Source organism: Podarcis liolepis, assembly GCF_965112155.1.
Source record: "Podarcis liolepis genome assembly, chromosome: 13".
NCBI classification, from domain to species: Eukaryota; Metazoa; Chordata; class Lepidosauria; order Squamata; family Lacertidae; genus Podarcis; species Podarcis liolepis.
Genome location: NC_139573.1, coordinates 9,860,248 through 9,879,616, shown reverse-complemented (window position 1 = coordinate 9,879,616; position 19,369 = coordinate 9,860,248). Strand labels below are relative to the sequence as shown.

General features: G+C 44.0%; 3 protein-coding genes across 3 annotated transcripts; 2 read left to right on the top strand and 1 right to left on the bottom strand.

The window, feature by feature from the left end:
* Positions 1–2,127: 2,127 nt before the first annotated feature.
* On the top strand, positions 2,128–6,093 carry LOC310691419 (olfactory receptor 6M1-like). The gene is given in 3 exon segments (XM_083471206.1): positions 2,128–2,908; positions 4,849–5,053; positions 5,055–6,093. Coding segments are annotated over 2 exon segments (978 nt in total). The 5' UTR covers positions 2,128–2,908; positions 4,849–4,874; the 3' UTR covers positions 5,854–6,093.
* Positions 6,094–8,355: 2,262 nt separating this feature from the next.
* Positions 8,356–9,327, top strand: LOC310692476 (olfactory receptor 6J1-like; the record flags this gene model as incomplete). The annotated part of the gene is made up of 1 exon (XM_083473422.1): positions 8,356–9,327. One exon carries the CDS (start codon positions 8,356–8,358, stop codon positions 9,325–9,327), a length of 972 nt encoding a protein of 323 aa, XP_083329548.1.
* An 8,726-nt stretch (positions 9,328–18,053) lies between these two features.
* On the bottom strand, positions 18,054–19,076 carry LOC310692475 (olfactory receptor 6C74-like; the record flags this gene model as incomplete). Its single annotated transcript, XM_083473421.1, has 1 exon — positions 18,054–19,076. The coding sequence occupies one exon, from the start codon at positions 19,074–19,076 to the stop codon at positions 18,054–18,056; it is 1,023 nt and encodes a 340-aa protein (XP_083329547.1).
* Between the last annotated feature and the right edge of the window lie 293 nt (positions 19,077–19,369).

Sequence of the window (19,369 nt, the reverse complement as noted above, 5' to 3'; positions counted from 1 at the left end):
GGGATCCCTTGCTCTTAATTAGGTCTATGAGCTGCTAGCTCCCAATCCTGTTTTTTTTGTTTTTTGTTTAAAAGAAGTTCACCACAAAGTTTAATTGGGCAATTTCTTAAGGGAATGGGGATCTTAGACTAAAGTTTTGTAGCTCATTACTAATTATATTCTCAGGTGCAACATCCAGCATAGTTCAATGAAACTTACTACTCTAGTGATTCCAGAAAGTTGGTACATTTCAACCGTAGATAGCATCACGTGGTCAAGCGGAGATTCTGAGCTGAATCTGAGCACCTTTGATTTCCTGGAGTCCAACACCATTTACCCCCATTTACAGTCTCAGTCCAGTATACCTGAAGTAGTGTCTCCACCCCTATCGTTCAACCTGGACACTGAGGTCCAGCTCTGAGGGCCTTCTGGCGGTTCCCTACCTGCGAGAAGTGAGGTTACAGGGAACCAGGCAGAGGGCCTTTTTGGTGGTGGCGCCCGCCCTGTGGAATACCTTCCCATCAGATGTCAAGGAAATAAACAACTCTCTGACTTTTAGAAGACATCTGAAGGCAGCCCTGTTTAGAGAAGTTTTTAATGTTTGATGTTTTATCGCTATTATTATTATTATTGTTATTCTGTTGGGAGCCGCCCAGAGTGGCTGGGGAAACCCAGCCAGATGGTTGGGGTATAAATAATAAAATATTATTATAAATTATTAGACCCCAATGGATACATCAATGCAAGGTGTAAAAGTATTGAATGTTAAAGACAATGGACCATAAGGCAGCATATTGCAAGATGCTGATGTAACACAAGGACTGTTTTATTGTGTGGAACCAGTGGCACCAGTATGGCACAAGGTCATCCCAAAATAACTCCATCCCGTTAGTGGCAGTCAACCACAATGTCTGTCCTCTTTTTTAAAAACCAAGTTGGTGCATTGCAGAGCAAAGCACCAGACAGTCCATCGTGGACATCAATGGCTATGTACCACAATGGCTATATTCTCCCTCCACTGTTCTAAGTCTTATGCCTCTGAAAATACCACATCCTTTGCTCACATCCTGCGTTCAGGCTTCTGGTTGGCCACTGTGAAGAACAGGGTGCTGGACTAAATGAGCCTTTGGCTTGATCAAGCAGGGCTTTTCTTAGTTTCTTGTGTCATTCTGGCCCCCATCTTTATTTCTCAGAGTGCTTTGCCTCTGGTAAAAGGTACATTCCAATGTGATGCAGCGACCTACTGGTGCCTGTACACATAGAATCATAGAATCATAGAATCATAGAGTTGGAAGAGACCACAAGGGCCATCGAGTCCAACCCCCTGTCAAGCAGGAAACACCATCAGAGCACTCCTGACATATGGTTGTCAAGCCTCTGCTTAAAGACCTCCAAAGTAGGAGACTCCACCACACTCCTTGGCAGCAAATTCCACTGTCGAACAGCTCTTACTGTCAGGAAGTTCTTCCTAATGTTTAGGTGGAATCTTCTTTCTTGTAGTTTGGATCCATTGCTCCGTGTCCGCTTCTCTGGAGCAGCAGAAAACAACCTTTCTCCCTCCTCTATGTGACATCCTTTTATATACTTGAACATGGCTATCATATCACCCCTTAACCTCCTCTTCTCCAGGCTAAACATGCCCAGCTCCCTTAGCCGTTCCTCATAAGGCATCGTTTCCAGGCCTTTGACCATTTTGGTTGCCCTCCTCTGGACACGTTCCAGTTTGTCAGTGTCCACAGGGAGGTTCAAACTCTAGGCCTCTTTATTAAATTATTATTATTATTATTAAAAGGTAAAGGGACCCCTGACCATTCGGTCCAGTCATGGCCAACTCTGGGGTTGCGGCGCTCATCTCGCTTTATTGGCCGAGGGAGCTTCCGCGTCATGTGCCAGCATGACTCAGCCACTTCTGGCGAACCAGAGCAGCGCACGGAAATGCCGTTTACCTTCCCACCAGAGTGGTACCTATTTATCTACTTGCACTTTGACGTGCTTTCGAACTGCTAGGTTGGCAGGAGCTGGGACCGAGCAACGGGAGCTCACCCTGTCGCGGGGATTCGAACGGCCAACCTTCTGATTGGCAAGTCCTAGGCTCTGTGGTTTAACCCACAGCGCCACCCGCGTCCTCTGGGACTGCATGGAATTCTGTGAAACTGTGATGGAGCTTGGCACTGCGATCTTCCTAGCTCTGTTACAGAGTTAAAACTCCAGTTCTCGAGCATCTTCAAGCCTACACAAGAAACTGTGCAGCCCGCCATGAATATGTCTCCTGGTTTCATACCCTCTTTGTCATTGTATTTACCATGGGCTTAAGCTGGGCAAAGTACTAAGGAAATGCTGGATTCCTAGCCAAACCAAACACCAATCTGATCTTAAAACACGTGATGAAATCCACATTGTCTCTCAATCCAATCTACCTCACAGGGGTGTTGTGAATATATAATGCAGTGGGGGGTGGGGTGGGATAGAACCATGCATCCTTGAAGCTATCCTTGATAGCTATATACAGTATGAAATATTTAATATTTTCATGGAACTGCAGCTTAAGGGCTCTGATCACTTAAATGCAGGGAGCTTCTGCACATTCAAGCAATAAGTTTATCATGTCAACATCTCAGGCCAATGAATCCTAGATTAGCTTTACATACTTCATCTTTTTTCAACAGCCACTTTTCTATTGGGATTTCTGCCCCCGGAGAATAGCTTCCTTTAAACGCTTCTGAAATCAGGGAAACGATCCTCACCAAAGCATTAAGACGCTGATGCTGAGCCCCATTCTAATTCTTGTGTCTCTCGTATGCACACAGTTCATCATCATTTTTCTCTTTTGTCAAGACATCACCTTGCTTCTGACCTTCCTCACCCAGCCTCTGTGATGGAAGACAAAACAGCTTCCGAGGGGTGATCTTGGCTGTGAGCACTAGGGTAGGTATGTGGAATTGCTACGGTCTCTCTAGTGCTGGGGTGCCCAAACTTTTTTCAAAGAGGGCCAGATTTGATGAAGTGAACATGCGTGAGGGCAGAGTTGTTGAGCTTTTATTTAAGAATGAGCTTGTTGAGCTTTCTTTTTAAGGATTTGACCCCAATAAAACAACTGCCATAGGGGCTGCATAAAGGTGGCCCCCAAAACGGACTTTGAACATGCCTTTGGGCTCTATTCACACAGAGCACTGAATTATATATGTGCGGATATAGAAAGCACATCTGAATAAACTAAAATGAAATAAATCATACACACCATTCAAAGATGCTTAGAAATATTATGCATCTGCTAACTGTACAGGGGTCGGCAAACTTTTTCAGGAGGAGGCCAGTCCACTGTCCTTCAGACCTTGTGGAGGGCCGGACTATATTTTGAAAAAAAATAATGAACAAATTCCTATGCCCCACAAATAACCCAGAGGTGCATTTTAAATAAAAGCACACATTCTACTCATGTAAAAACACCAGGCAGGCCCCACAAATAACCCAGAGATGCATTTTAAATAAAAGGACAGATTCTACTCATGTAAAAACATGCTGATTCCTGGACCGTCTGTAGGCCAGATTTAGAAGGCAATTGGGCTGGATCCGGCCCCCGGGCCTTAGTTTGCCTACCCATGTGCTAACACATTTACTGGCTCACTGACAAAAAAAGGAGCCACATTTACTTGACCAAACAGCTCTACAGGGGCTGTACAAATAAAATTGTAGTTTAAACACAGCAAACAACAACAAAAACAAAAACAGATTCTACAAAATATATATGTGCTCCATGCTGTAGAATGCACACCTGTTTGAGGTAAGGGATTATAATGAGCAACGTGATATATATTTCATTGGAATGTTGTAATGACATGGCCTGCTAGAAGCTCCTCACATCATCAGTTAGGGGTAATGCCATTGATTTCTCCTTTTTTTTGAAAACATTTTTATTTGGCTTTACAAATACAAAGTTATCCAAATATAAATCCATAAACAGAGATTCCTCTGAATCTCAGGACTTCCACTCATCCCCTCCATGGGGTCCAATTTTAAACATTTAATACTGCATATTCTTTGATACTCCAACTTTTATATCAATCCATAATTATCCATGGTAATTGGTACACAACAAGTGAAATAAAAATCCCGCTAATGTTTCCATCTGCCTACAGTGGTCTCCTAAATAGTTTATAATTTTCCCCCATTCATTTATAAAGTTTTTATCCTCTTGGTTGAGGTAATGCCATTGATTTCAATGGGATGAACATCTGCAGAGGTGTACTTAGAGTCAGAGTGTAAAATATGTACAGTTTGGATTCTGCTCCCTCCAAATCATCAGGCTCCCTTGACACTGTTAGTGAGCACACAAAACCAAGCAGAGAATCCTAAGCCTCTTGAAGGTAGAATAGATCTTTGTTACAGAGCTGGGGCTCAGCAAGGGATGGGGCAGAAACCCATTCAATTCACATTTAAAGGTAAACCTGCCCAATGTGCAATTTCTAGAATGAAATGTGATTCGAAGCACAGCCATACTTCTCTGAAATTTGCAACGCAATTCTTCAGCCCAGTAATATGTACCAAAATGCATATACAGTGGTACCTCGGGTTACGTATGCTTCAGGTTACATACACTTCAGGTTACAGACTCCGCTAACCTAGAAATAATACCTCGGGTTAAGAACTTTGCTTCAGGATGAAAACAGAAAACGTGCTCCGATGGTGCGGCGGCAGCAGGAGGCCCCATTAGCTAAAGTGGTGCTTCAGGTTAAGAACAGTTTCAGGTTAGGAACGGACCTCCAGAACGAATTAAGTACGTAACCCGAGGTACGCAATCTGTGAACGCAATCTGATTTCTCCCCCATCCGGAGTTGAATGTCATTTGCGAATTTTGTTTTGCCCCTGCAGAAAAGACCAGAGTTGACTATCCGTCCATGCCTTATGCCAATTCTTCAGCCGTGCGGGAGTTCTACCTGGTGGGCTTCCCCACAGAACCTTCCACGCAGTTGCTTCTCTTCTTCCTGGTGTTGACCAACTACCTCATCACACTCTCAGGGAACACAGTCATCATCTGCATCACTCTGTCCGACCATCGCCTGCAGAGCCCCATGTTTCTTTGCAGAAATTTGGTTCACGACGGTGACGGTGCCTAAGCTTTTGGCCGGGTTCCTCTGGGGAAGCCACACCATCTCCTTCGCTGGTTGCATGACTCAATGTTACTTCTACTTTCTCCTCGGGGCTACGGAGCTCTTGCTTTTAGGAGTCATGTCCTTTGACCGCTATCAAGCCGTGTGCAACCCCTTGCGCTACCCAGCACTGATGACCAGGAAGTTCTGCCTTAAGCTGGTCTGTGGGACATGGGTAGCAGCCTTCTTCACCATCCTTGGCCCGCTCATCATGGTCACTGGTCTACCCTACTGTGCCTCCAACGTCATCAACCATTTCTTCTGCGACCGCACGCCCTTGGTGAACCTGGCTTGCACTGACACCGAATGGGTGGAGACCATCAACTTGGTTCTGGCTGGGGGGCTCATCCTCGGATCCTTGGTTCTGACTGTCATCTCCTATTGTTTGATCACCCTGGCTGTTCTGAGGATCCCCTCCGTGCAAGGTCGAAGCAAGGCCTTCTCCACTTGCGCCTCCCACATGGTTGTGGTCACCATAGTATACGGCAGCCACATCTTCATGCATGTCCGCACCACACACACCTATACCGAAAGGGTGGACAAAGTGGTGGCTCTTTTGACTAGTGTGGTGGCCCCATCGCTCAACCCCTTCATCTACACCCTGCGGAATGAGAAGGTCAAGGAAGCCCTTCGAGATGTTGCAAGGAAGAGAGGACTGTGCCTCAAGGAAGAAGTAAAGGAAAAGACTGGGAAGAACTTTCACAAAATTGTGGCAAGTGAGATGTGAAGCTGCTGGTGTGACCGGATGTAGGTCTTGGGGGTCCTGCTACATTTCCACAGGGAAGGATGGGAGCTCCTTCACTGAGTACCTTCAAGGCAATGTTGGACTAATTTCTATTTATGAAACAAGTATATTCTTCTTTCTTCCCCAGAGCAAGATGATTTACTCATTGTAACCCAAGAATCACTTTCAGTTCCATTTATTTACTTCTACTTCTAGGTTAATAAATGCATTTTACATCTCAAATGTCTTAAACTCCATTCAACATTCATATGGTTTCCAGGAAATCTCCCATCTAGGCACTGACCAGACCTGGACTTGCTTAGCTTCTACGTAGTTGTTGCACTGTGTACTGTCAGACCCTAGCCCCAGACCATGATTCACACATGTTGAATGGTCCAGAAGAGTAGCTGAAAGTGTGAACTGAGTACACTGAAAAGGACTGTCCCCTTGTGGTCAACGCATAAAATGAGTGATTTTTTGTCTGTGTCAGGCACAGTTGCTGATGTACAAGAAATGCTGGCCTGGAATTGCAGGTAGCGGGAGAGGGAAAGGAGAAGAATCTCTCAAGGGAAGAATTTGAGGTGGAAGACTGTCATAGATATTCTTGCTAACTTTCACAAAATGACATTTATGTTGATTTGAACTGATTTAAAGTTTGCATGCCCAATTCTTGTATGGTGCAAGTATAGGCATTCTTTTAAACAGTGCTTTTTAATAGAAAAAAAGTGCTGGTACTGCATACCTTTGAGTATGCACTGAATTCTCATCACATCTCATCCTATTCATCTGGCAAAATATTAGAGACATGATATGAATATTACTTCACTTGGCTTATGATTCTTAAAGGTAAAGGTACCCCTGCCCGTACAGGCCAGTCTTGCCAGACTCTAGGGTTGTGCGCTCATCTCACTCTATTGGCCGGGAGCCAGCGCTGTCCGCAGACACTTCCGGGTCACGTGGCCAGCGTGACAAGCTGCATCTGGCGAGCCAGCGCAGCACACAGAACGCCGTTTACCTTCCCGCTGGTAAGCGGTCCCTATTTATCTACTTGCACCCAGAGGCGCTTTCGAACTGCTAGGTTGGCAGGCGCTGGGACCGAACGATGGGAGCGCACCCCGCCGCGGGGATTCGAACCACTGACCATGCGATCGGCAAGTCCTAGGCGCTGAGGTTTTACCCACAGCGCCACCTGCGTCACCTGATTCTTAGCAACTCATAAAACTCATCTTGAATGTAAATTGGAACACTATAATCCCCTGAGTTCTTCTCTGGCTTGGATCTTGATTTGAGCCAGAGAATAACTCAACTTCTTTCTGTCTGACACTGCTGCAAGGCTTTGACCCCCTGCTCCCAGTTTTCCATTTTAAGGAAGTTGCTCCCAGAAGAGCAAGCATCATGACTGAGCAAATGGATAGCTTTAAAAGAGGATTAGACAAACTCATGAAGACTACCAAGGGCTATTCCATATCCACAGTGTCTATGTTCTGCCCCCACCATCAGAGGCAGTATGCACCTGAACACCAGTCACTGGGAATGACAACTTGTGTTGTGTTCACATTCTATTGTGCAGTTATTCCTATGGGTATCTGGCTGGCCACAGTGAGAACACAATTCTTGACTAGAAGGGCCTTTGACTTGATGCAACATGGCTGTGTTCTATTCCAATGCTCCTTTCCACTCAGGATCCCTGTGATGTAAGTTCGGCTGAGATACACATAGTGATTATCCCAAGGCCACCCAGTGCATTTCATAGAAGAACATTTTTTTGAGTCCAAAACTCTCCACCTGAAATTGAACACTCATTCCAGCACAGTATATTGGTAAATGGGAGAATAGGATGATGATGATGATTTTATTAGAAAGGAACTGGTTCAAAAGAGCTAAATGAAATTCCCATTTCATCGACTACCACATCAACTTTTGTATTAGAGAATTATTCTAACAATATCCCTGGAGTCTGTCTCTCTAGAGCCCCACTAATGACTTCAGACTCTCAATGCATTACTAAATGAGATTCCTCAAATCTGTCCTCTCTCATTTGCACACATTGGAAACAATTCAATTCTAACTACAAATGGGTGGGTTACTGGCTACAGAGCATGGAGGGAGGAAGATTTTTCAGTAGAATTCTTCTTTTAAGAAAACAGGGGCAGTTGAGATCAAAGAGGGTTGAAGAATGGAGTATTTTACAAATCCAGTTTGATAGACAGACAGCAGGTTTCTAGAAGCATCTTCCTTGCAACCATGCCTACAAATTCAGTATTGGACATGACTGGATTTTTGCTTGCTACAGTAAGTAAATGTTCATGTTTGTCATAATTGTGTATTTGATTAAAGTCATTTAGTAGAGTTATATCCCATCCCAAATAAATGCCTAAAAAGTTTGGTGGGAAAGATGAATAAGGATTGTAAAGCACCACCTGTGTTTTGAGTTCAAAGTTTTGACTCTCACCATTCTACTGTTCCTTCAAGAAAATGTGCTGAGAGTGAAGAGGGGAAAGTCTGATGGAGAACCAGAGCGTGTCTGAATTCATCCTGCTGGGCTTCTCCATTGACCGCCACGAAGAGATCCTTCTCGCCCTCTTCTTTTTGGTCCTCTACGTTGTGACCGTGCTGGGCAACATGGTCATCCTCTTTGTGGTGTTGGTGGACAACCGGCTCCACACCCCAATGTACTTCTTCCTTGGCAACTTTGCTGCCCTAGATATCTTCTTCACCTCGGCCATCAGCCCACAGCTGCTGTGGGATCTCTTTTCCAACGACAAGACCATCTCTTTTGCTGGCTGCATGACCCAATCCTATTTTTACTTCTTTCTGGGCACGGTGGAGTTCATCTTCTTGACCTCCATGTCCTATGACCGATATGTTGCCATTTGCAGGCCCCTGCAGTATCATGCCATTATGAACAGCCAGGTGTGCATTCAAATGCTGGTTGGTTCCTGGCTGGGTGGATTCCTCTCGGTCCTCTTTCCCACCATCCTGATCACCAGATTGTCATTCTGTAGGTCCAACGTCATCAATCATTTCTTTTGTGACAGCGGCCCACTGCTGGAACTGTCATGCAGCGATACCAGTTTCATTGAGCTAATGGACTTTTTTCTGTCTGCTGTTGTCATCATATGCTCATTGACTGTGACTCTGTTTTCCTACATGTTCATCATCTCAGCGGTAATGCGCATCTCCACCTCCACTGGCCGGGCCAAGGCTTTCAACACCTGTGCTTCACACCTGACCATAATCTCCATCTCCTGCAGCATCAGCATCTTCATCTATGTTACACCTTCCCAGAAAGAGACCTTGGAAGTTCACAAAGTGCCTGCCGTTCTCACCACCATCGTCTGCCCCTTTCTGAACCCATTTATCTTCACATTGAAAAATGACACTGTGAAGCAGGCACTGAAAGATGTGTTGAGACAGTACAAGGTGTTGATCACTCAGAAAGCTTGGGGTTCCTTGCAAAAGAAAAGACCCTTTTAAGTAAGTTTAGAGGTGACTCATAGGCACAAGGGGAAAATGGAAGAAGCTAAAACAACATCCAGTTGTTTTGTTTGAGACTTTGTAGTCACTGTGATTGAAGGGAGGAGAGCCAATGTATATATACCATTTTGGAGGGGGGATTTAAAATTCTCAAATATTATTATTTTAAACCATACACCGCTTATATGAAGTTTGACAGCATATAAATGTAGATGGACTCTCCATGCCCTAACTTCTGCCAAAGACTGATATTGATCATTGCAGGGGTTTGGACTAGATGAGAGTCTTGGGCCCCTTTCAACTCTTCGAGTCTATGATTGGAAAGATAATACCATGGTCCCCTTTGAACAACGGACCAAAGATATGACAACTCTTGCAACGTATGAATGGATTGCTTTTAGGTGCTGATAGTATATGGATAAATAGAATAGTATTTGGAATGCATTTACTAAAAATATATGTCTTTCATACTGTTTGGAAATCTCTATTTCCTTTTAAAAATACCCCCCACTTTAAACATGGTGAATCTGTGTGAAATGCAGTACGTAACTCGAGGAAGGTGAACTTGTGGACTAGCTGACATTGCCTGGCACAAATTCTCATCAGTGATGGTCAATCAGGCCTCAGTGGTCAGGGATGGTGGGAGCAACATTTAGAGGGCCACATGTTCCCTGTCCCTGATATGAATAAACTGACTTCAATCAGGCTTCTTCTGGGTTAGGGCGCTGAGGAAACATTGAAAAATGACACTGTGAAGCAGGAACTGAAAGATGTGTTGAGGCAATACAAGGTGTTGATTACAGTGGTACCTCGGGTTAAGAACTTAATTCGTTCTGGAGGTCCATTCTTAACCTGAAACTGTTCTTAACCTGAGGTACCACTTTAGCTAATGGGGCCTCCTGCTGCTGCTGCTGCCCCAAAATTTCTGTTCTCATCCTGAAGCAAAGTTCTTAACCCGAGGTACTATTTCTGGGTTAGCGGAGTCTGTAACCTGAAGTGTCTGTAACCTGAAGCATCTGTAACCCAAGGTACCGCTGTTCCCTCCATGGAGGGAAAAAAGGCCCTTTTAAACAAGTTTGCAGGTGACTCAGAGGATCAAGGAGAGAATGAAATGAAACAAAATCCAATTGTTTTGCTTGGGAGTAAGTGTGTAATCACTGTGATTAAAGGAAGGAAAGGCAATAGCAGACGAAGTTAAATTCTCTATTTTTTATTAAACAAAACACTTTGAACATGATGCATGTGTGAAATGAGGTATATAAATTAAGGAAACTGAACTTCTGGACCTGCTTACATTGTTGGACATGAGCTCTCATCAGTACCAGTCGGTTTGACCTGGAGGTCAGGGACTGCGGGAGCAACATTTAGGGGGCCACCAGTTTTCTATCCCTAACATAAATGAACTGACCATGCCTAGGCTTCTCCTGGGTAAGGACACTGCTATAACAACCTAGGTCACCCTGATATTGACTGGTAACAGATTTAGAACATACCAGGTAAAATACTTTTTCACAAAATACTAAACTTCTGGAGCTGACTGGTGTGAGAAGTGGTTTTTAGATTGCTTCAAAAGGATATGGGGGGTGGGAAATCACAGAACAACAAAAGAGTATTGTTGCTGAGGCAGAGTCCAGGGCTGGTGGACCTTAGGCCCAATGACTGACAGCAGCGCTTCATGTCCCTTTCTGGCCCTTAGGACTATTTCCAGGCCACCCCCCCCAACCAATCCTGCTTCACAACCTTCTTGAGTGTTTCCCCCCAGCTACAATGTATCCCTGAACCCTGACTGATAAAGTCTCTTGCTAAACTGGATGGAGGATGGAGGTGTCTGTGTGTACAGTGGTAAAATTAACATTCATGGCTCCATCCACTTAACACTCCTAGCTGACGCATCGTTGGTATGTGGCCCTGAGATGGTTGCCCAGAATTGCATGTGATCTTTGGGCTGAAAAAGGTCCCCCATCCCTGGACTACTCAGTGTAGGCCACAAGATTATGGGCTACACAGGAAGCTGTCTTATCCTGAGACAGGTCGTTGGTCCATCTAGTTCAGAATGGTCTTCACTGACTGACAGGTGCTCATTGGAGACAACACTGAGCTTGATGGATCAATGTTCTAAGGGGAACTTTGTTCTGATGCAGCTGTATATAACTTTGTAGTTTTTGTGTTTTTTTTAATCAAGGTCAATACCATATGAAGGCACATGATGCCACCACTGAAACTAAGTAGGTCTGTGTCTGGCCAGTGGTTAGATGGATTACCACTTGAGAACCATATGCACATACCACCTTGGATTCCATGATGGAAGAAAGGCAGAACGTACGCATAAGAAAGGAAATAATAAAATTCAGAATTTTTGTTATGTATAGACACAGTGCGGGAACTACGTAGATGCAAGCCTTGGCATGATGACTGGAAAATATACAGATTTGCTAAAAAGCATAGAAATACAGGAAGCTGCCTTTCACCAAGTCAGATCCTTGGTCCATCTGGCTCAGTATTGCCCACAGTGATTGGCAAAAGATTCCCAAAGCTTCAGAAAGAGGTTTTCTCCTTTTCCAATGCAACCATAACTCTAACGCCAGCCCTGTCAGGAGATCCCAGGGGGCAAAACCTGGGACCTTCAGTGTGCACAGTATGTGCCCTACCATTGAACTTCTGTCCTGAAGTCTCATTAAATTCAGTGGTAGATGTGCTTCACCTTGTAGGGTGACAAATAATGGACTCCCTTAGCTTCCTGTTAACAAGTAAGCCTTGCCTTGGGATGTTCTTCTGATCGCATCCCTAGAGAAAATGAATAGAATCATCTTAGGAAAGTGAACACACAACGGATTGGGAAAGTAGGCTGCAGAAGGGGAGGAGGGATGAGATTTTGGGTGAGAAGAAGCTTCAGATTTTTCTGTAGAGTACAAATTGAACATTGACTTCTTGTTCAACTTATGGACTCACCTCACTTCCCATTTTTCCTTTAAATACTTTTGGAATAATGTCTCTCCTGTCAGTAAGTGGGCCTTTTTCTGTCTCATTCCCTTTCCTTCCAATCCATTCTGTCTACACATTTGCTATCAATCAACTCCACAGAAACAGCATTTGTATAAAACTATTTTAGGAGGAAAACACCCCTACATGTTGTGATCTCTTATTGAAGGGGATGTTCATTTAAGCTCCCAAAAATTCATGCTTAAAACACTGGTAAGCAGGGAAAGTGCGGACTGACCGTTTCATGCTGTCTCAGTTGTTTCCCTGGAACAACAATATTGCCATTTCTATATGCTTCCAAAATGGATTAAGCTAATGGTAGATTAAGCTAATACTACATGAAGTGGTTTGCGGGAAGTGTGACACTTCAGCCACAAGGGCTGAAGACCAAATGACCTTTGAGGTTCCTTCCTTTCAATGCAGTGATTCAGCAAAGTCATTTCAAACTCAGGGGGACTTACTTCTGAGTCTTACGAATGTGCTGTTAGACAATTAAAAAGAGGATAGATGCTCATTCATCACTAGATGGATACAGCAAAGAAGAAGAGCACCTAGTGTCTCTCATTAAATGAAATGGAACTAAAAGGAACATCAGACTGCATCTTGTTCATATGCTAAAGTGAGTATTTTTACACAGCCGCTTTTCATTGTTTCAGGCAAGTTGCCTTCCATTTATATTGTAGGATGAGGCTAGTCTTTCTTGTGTGAATAATCTGGAGGGTTTTACTAAACCAAAAAAAAAGTGTACAAAAATGTTGATAATGGGAGAAAATGTGCACAAAAGGGGTATTACTTTGTTTTCAGGACAAATCAGAAGTCACTTTGTAAAGTTTGGATTATATGCCACAGTCCCCTCCTCCTGTTGTCCTCTCTAAGCCTCTTGGGTCAATTGTCTTACAGTTTCAAAACCACAATCAGTGAACAAATGCTGTAGATCAGTAGGGGTGACATAGGTCTGAAATTCCCCGGATGTATATGGAATATTGTAGTTGGTAGCGGTGTCTGGGTGGAAATCGGCAGAAATATCTGGCAAAATCTGGACGTATAGCAACCCATGTCAACAGTGTCATTTTTGCTGATTTCCCATAAAAATGGCTCAACAACTTTTCTGTCTGGATTTTCACTATTTAAAATATGGCAACCCTAAAATAAGGTTGACCAGGAGTTACTGGGAGTTGTGTAGCTGATTTGCAGTAGACCAGAAAGGGTTTCAAACTCCCAATCATTGGGCATTGAGAGCAACAAAATTGCTTCTTCTGCTGAATTGGACTGCGGAAATGAAGAAAGCTAACCAAGAGAGTACTTCTCAGTTTAGCTCAGTTCCACTCAGAGGCACCAAGGTCTCTCAGTCTATTTGGAAGTCTTTTCCACCTGGTTCTGCTTGGTAGATCTTAGGATTATAGTTCATCATCATTCAAAATAGATCTGACAAGTCAGAAATCTGCACACCCCTGCTGTAGATCATCAGGTTGTGGTTGTAGATGGGGGATGAGGAGGGAGGAAGAAGAAGTACAGTTTTCAATGCTGATATACAATCCTTAAAACTGTATTTGAAATTTAGGCAGCCGAATCTGTATATGATTCCATGGGCTCCCAGATTTCATTAGAAACTTTTAGGCAGATGCTGGATGACAGCCTTTCAGGGATGGTGTAGCAACACATAGCCTACATCAGCAGGGAGTTGGTCTACAAGATTTCTGAGGTCCCTTCCAACTCTTTGAAACTCAAACCTGCGCTAGAAATTAATTCTATTGCTGTTGTATGCCAATTTATGGAGGCAAATTCTCTTTGTGTTTGTTTGTTTGTTTGTTTGTGTGTGTGTGTGTGTTTTGTTTTGAAAGATTAGAGATGGGAAACCACACCGGATATGAAGACTTCATCCTGATAGGTTTTCTGATGCAACGTGAAGCAGAGATTCTGTTGGCAACAGTTCTCATAGCTGTGTACATCTTGACACTCTTGGGTAACATGGTCGTTCTGTTCATTACCTCCACCAACAGCAGCCTCCATACACCCATGTACTTCTTCCTTGGCAACCTCTCCATCCTGGACCTTGCTTTTTCGACTGTGACTGTTCCGAGCTTGCTAAGGGGCCTTCTTTCTGGAGCCAAAACCATTTCTTTTGCTAGCTGCATGGCCCAATCCTACTTCTATTTCTTTTTGGCCACAGTGGAGTACTTCCTCTTGACGTCCATGTCCTATGACCGTTACGTGGCCATATGCAACCCATTACGTTACCCCATCATTATGAATGGCCAGGTTTGTGTCCAATTGGTATTGGTCTGCTGGCTGGGTGGGTTCATCTCTGTCCTCTATCCAACCATCATGATCACCAAGTTCTCCTATTGCAAGTCCCATGTCATTGACCACTTCTTCTGTGACAGTGAGCCTCTGCTGAAACTATCCTGTACCGATACAGGCTTGATACAGATAATCACTTTTCTGCTGTCAACAATGGTCATCCTCTGCTCCTTGGTTCTAACTCTCATCTCCTATGCGTACATTGTCTCCACCATTTTGGCCATACCCACTGACACTGGGAGGAAGAAGGCCTTCAACACATGCGCCTCTCATCTCACCTTGTTCCTAATGGCTGTAAGCATCTCCATCTTACTGTATGTGATCCCATCTAAGAAATCTGCTTTGGGGGCTCACAAGGTTCCAGCATTACTGAGTAGCATAGTCAACCCATTCCTGAGTCCTTTCGTGTATACACTGAGAAATGATTTGGTCAAGGGCATCTTGCAAGGGATTTTTGGTCAGGGCAAAGCTTCGGAGACTCAGAAGCTTCGGAAGCTGCTCATGAATCATGCTTAATTTTGTGGGCAAAGCATTGACTTCAATACGTAGCTGGAACTTTCCAGTGACTCTCATGTTCAATTCCTCAAAAATCTGTTTTCAGCTACACTCTTTCAATGTAAGCTCTTGTTCGCTCGTGAGACGATCACCAGAAACTTGGTATGATAGAAAGAATTGTGGTGATTTTACCTGCACTTATACCTTACAGTTGAACTAAATGTACTGTAGTGGACCATGTCATCATTCTCTGAGATGAAGAGGGAACTATCTAGTCCTAAGACAGGTGCATTTTGTTTATCAGGGGTGAGCTATCTCAGGTTTGGGAGACAAATGTGGTTCTCCTGGCCTCTCTTTTTGATTTTCAGGACTTTCCCCAAACCACACACTATGTATGAGTGGAACATATAATTGAACTATGATAATGCCTTTTCAGTAGCCAGATTTAGAAGGTGAAGGAGATTTTTAACTGCTGTTATTTTCAGACAGTTGAGAGTCAGAAACTTTGCCTGATCTACTACAAATCAACCAGAGATTTAACAGTAGCTATTAAACTATTAAAGAATAAAGTACGGTAAATTAATGAAATGAAATGCAAAATCAATACACCTGAAATACATTTTTGTTCAAGTGCTTGGAATATATTGTGAATTGCACCCAGAAAACTGGTTTTCCCAGCAGTTTGTTGAAACTACTTACTGTATTTGGTTGGTAGTACAAACTACTTGGTAGTACTCAAACCAATGGCTCGTTGGTAGTACTCAAACCAATGGCTCCAAGTTACAAGAAAGGAGATTCTAACTAAACAACAGGAGGAACTTTCTGAGGGTAAGAGCTGTCCTACAGTGAAATGGACTCCCTTGGAAGGTTGTGGACTCTCCTTCCTTGAAGGTTCTATCAAGAACTGTACTCGCAGGAAAGCATGGTTGCTGACACAGCCATTGACTGCATCCAGACTCTGCCTATCTTGGAAGAGTTAGATGTCCTTCCTCCCCCTGATGAGCTGAAGAACACCATCAACTCCCAGGATAAGACAGAATCCCAACAGAAGTGTTGAAGGCCTGCCTCAACTCTTCCCTCAGGGTGCACCTCCACACCTTTTCTTGCAACGTTGGGAAACAGGATCCATGCCACAAGACATGTGTGACCCCATGTCAGGGGCTGGACTGAGGAGGAATGGTGGAGGCCACCCCCTTTTCTCCTGAACCTTCCCGAGAACAGGAGGACAGTATAGATTTAGAACAGTATTTAGTTAAACACTGCAGATGGCAGAAGCTGGGAAATATTGGAAGAGGAACAGCAGGAACAGCAGGAAGAAGAAGTGCCAGGAGAGAGGCAGCTGACAGACTCAGTGACCTTGGAAAGCATACCTGACCCCCCCCCCCGGACCAGGCGTGCATTGAAGGTAGTAGAACAGAAAGCTCAGAGGCAGAAAGCTCAGATTAGCCAATGCAGAATAGGGAAGATGCAGTGGGGTGGGACTTTACTTGGAGCAATGCCATTATTAGGGAAGGCTGCATTCCTTCATTGCTTTCTGTGAATTTTTGAATAAATTGCTTGGTAATTTTTTTTAATCATTTCTCTGATTCTTGGCTGACTCCGCAGCCTGACACCGCAGCACGATCAGTCATGATTAAAAACATAGCTTTTTAAAGTGCCCCATTCTTTAACTTGGTAATTTTAGAACAATTGGAAAGTAATCCCGTAAGATTCAAGGAAAGAACTCACTATGAGTTAATTGTTTTTTTGTTGATTTTAAAAAGCAACCTCCCTCCAGCTTTATTTTTTTTAAACCAAATTTAATCAGCAAAGGCAAAAGAGATAACTAGATTGAGATATCCAAATAAATACGAAATAGCAAGGGATCCAATACAAACAAATTCAAAGAGGTGCAAATTTCAAAGAATGGCCATGTTTTGGTTCTCACATTATTTCAGAAAGTGTGAATTAGGTGGGCTCATCTTGAAATGTGAACTGAAAAAACTCTTTCCCCATCACTAATTCTGTTGAGCACATACAATATCCATTCAGAAAAAGCTCCCAGTACATACTGATAATGTGTAGAGAAGACCTGATTCTTCCAAAGATTACAACAGAAAATATCCACAACTGATAAATGTGAGGACTTCCATTAGTATATAGAGACCCTTATATAGCAGCTCTCAAACAGGCTCATCCCTCACTTCCTGGGTTAAGAGTTGTTAAACCACTCCGGAAGGGAAAAAGGGATCTCCTAATGTCAGGCTTCAAGGAATCGGCTTCCTCCTCCCTTGGCAGTAGATAAGCAAAACAAAGTGAGCGGAGTCTTCTTACCAGTTTGAATTCTATAAGAATCACAGCGAGGGATAACAAATGTCTCCCACTAAGAATGGCGGTACTTCCAATTAAGGCTACACACACACACACCCTCCCAATCTACGTCACCCCTATGTCTGGTAACCCGAGCCTGTAGTTGCTGTACTTTCTGTTCAGCAATTTTCTCAGCTCTCCTAGAATGTGGAGAGGGAAGGGAAGGGGGATGCTATACAACAACTGTGAATCTCTTAACCCTCTCTCTTCCAGTGTTTCTTCTCCAAGCTGCTCTTCATCCATTTTCCCAGCTTTTCCCTTCTGAACTATGCCCCTCTGCAAACCACTGCTCTACATCTATACTGTCCTCCTGCTGCTGGGGAGATTCAGGGTCAGGGGGAGGCAGTGGCTCCCACCATGCCTCCTCATTGTAGCCCTCCTCAGCACGGTCCCTGACACCTAACAACTCTAAGAACCCTTAATAAACTACAGTTCCTGGGATACTTTGAGGGGAAGCCATGGGAGTTTAAAGAGGCGCAACACTGCTTTAAATGCATGGTGTGAATGTGACCCATTCCACAAAACAGAATTTAATGGAAATGGTTGCCTATTGCAGCCGGCACCCAAAGGTTCCTGATTTTGATGCCAAATCCTACCCAAAATCAACTTGGAGTCTTACAAAACCTCCCAACAAATTGCCTAGTTGTTCCTCTCAAGGCATCCTGGACCTGTCTGTTCCTAAGGCAATATATGAAAGGGACGAGAAGAGGGGCCACCACAGTGTTCAGAAGAGCCACCCCTTTGTTGAAAATTAATTCATTGGCGCCTTTTGGTTTTATGTACATGAAAATGCAACTGCCGTAGCCGAGAGAGACCACGATGCTGTGAGAAGCGCAAGTGGAGAAAGCCTTTTGCCTCCCTGCTGTTGACGGGATGCGCATGATGGTGGAAATAATATTGATGTAGGATACAATGTTTATAGCCAAGGTCCCGAGGAGAGAAAGAACAGCAATGAGGAGAACCATGAGTTCCAGAAGACTTGTATCTGTGCATGCCAGTTTAATCAGAGGCCCAATGTCACAGAAAAAATGGTCCATGGCATTTGGACCACAAAAGGGCATTTGAAATAATGTAATTGCTGGAGCCATGATAAGCAAAAATCCCCCAGCCCAAGAGCAGAGCACCATCAATGAGCAGGTTCGGCCATTCATTATGGTTGAGTAGTGAAGAGGGTTGCGGATAGCCACATATCTGTCAATGGACATGACTGCCAGCAGAGCAAACTCTGTGGTTCCCACAACCAGGAATAGATACACCTGCGTGAAACAACCAGGTAGGGAGATAGTCCGTTGGCCATTGGCCATGTTGGTCAAAGCTTTTGGAAGGACGGTGCTGGTGAAACCAATGTCCACAATTGCAAGATGTCGGAGGAAGAAATACATTGGGGTGTAGAGCTGGTTATTCACCAGCGTGATCAGAATAATCACTGTGTTTCCCAATATGGTCAGAAAATACGTGGTGGAGAGCAGGAGAAAGATCAAGATTTCAAGCCAGCATTTGTCACTGAAGCCCAGGAGTATGAATTCACTCACAACAGTGTTGTTCCTCATTTCTGGGCACTTCTCTGAAAACAAAGTGAAGGAAAATGAGTCAATAAGGCTGGCCTCTCCAAAAGCAGAAGTCATTTAGTGTTGATTCACTCCCATTAAATCAATACAGTAATTCCTCATATATTTAAGAATGGACTTGCTGAAACCAATCAAGGTCTCTATGTGTCAGGGACTGGCTGGATGAGGAAGAGTTTGGATTTGATATCCCGCCTTTCACTCCCCCTTCAGGAGTCTCAAAGCGGCTAACAATCTCCTTTCCCTTCCTTCACCACAACAAACACTCTGTGAGGTGAGTGGGGATGAGAGACTTCAAAGAAGTGTGACTGGCCCAAGGTCACCCAGCAGCTGCATGTGGAGGAGCGGAGACA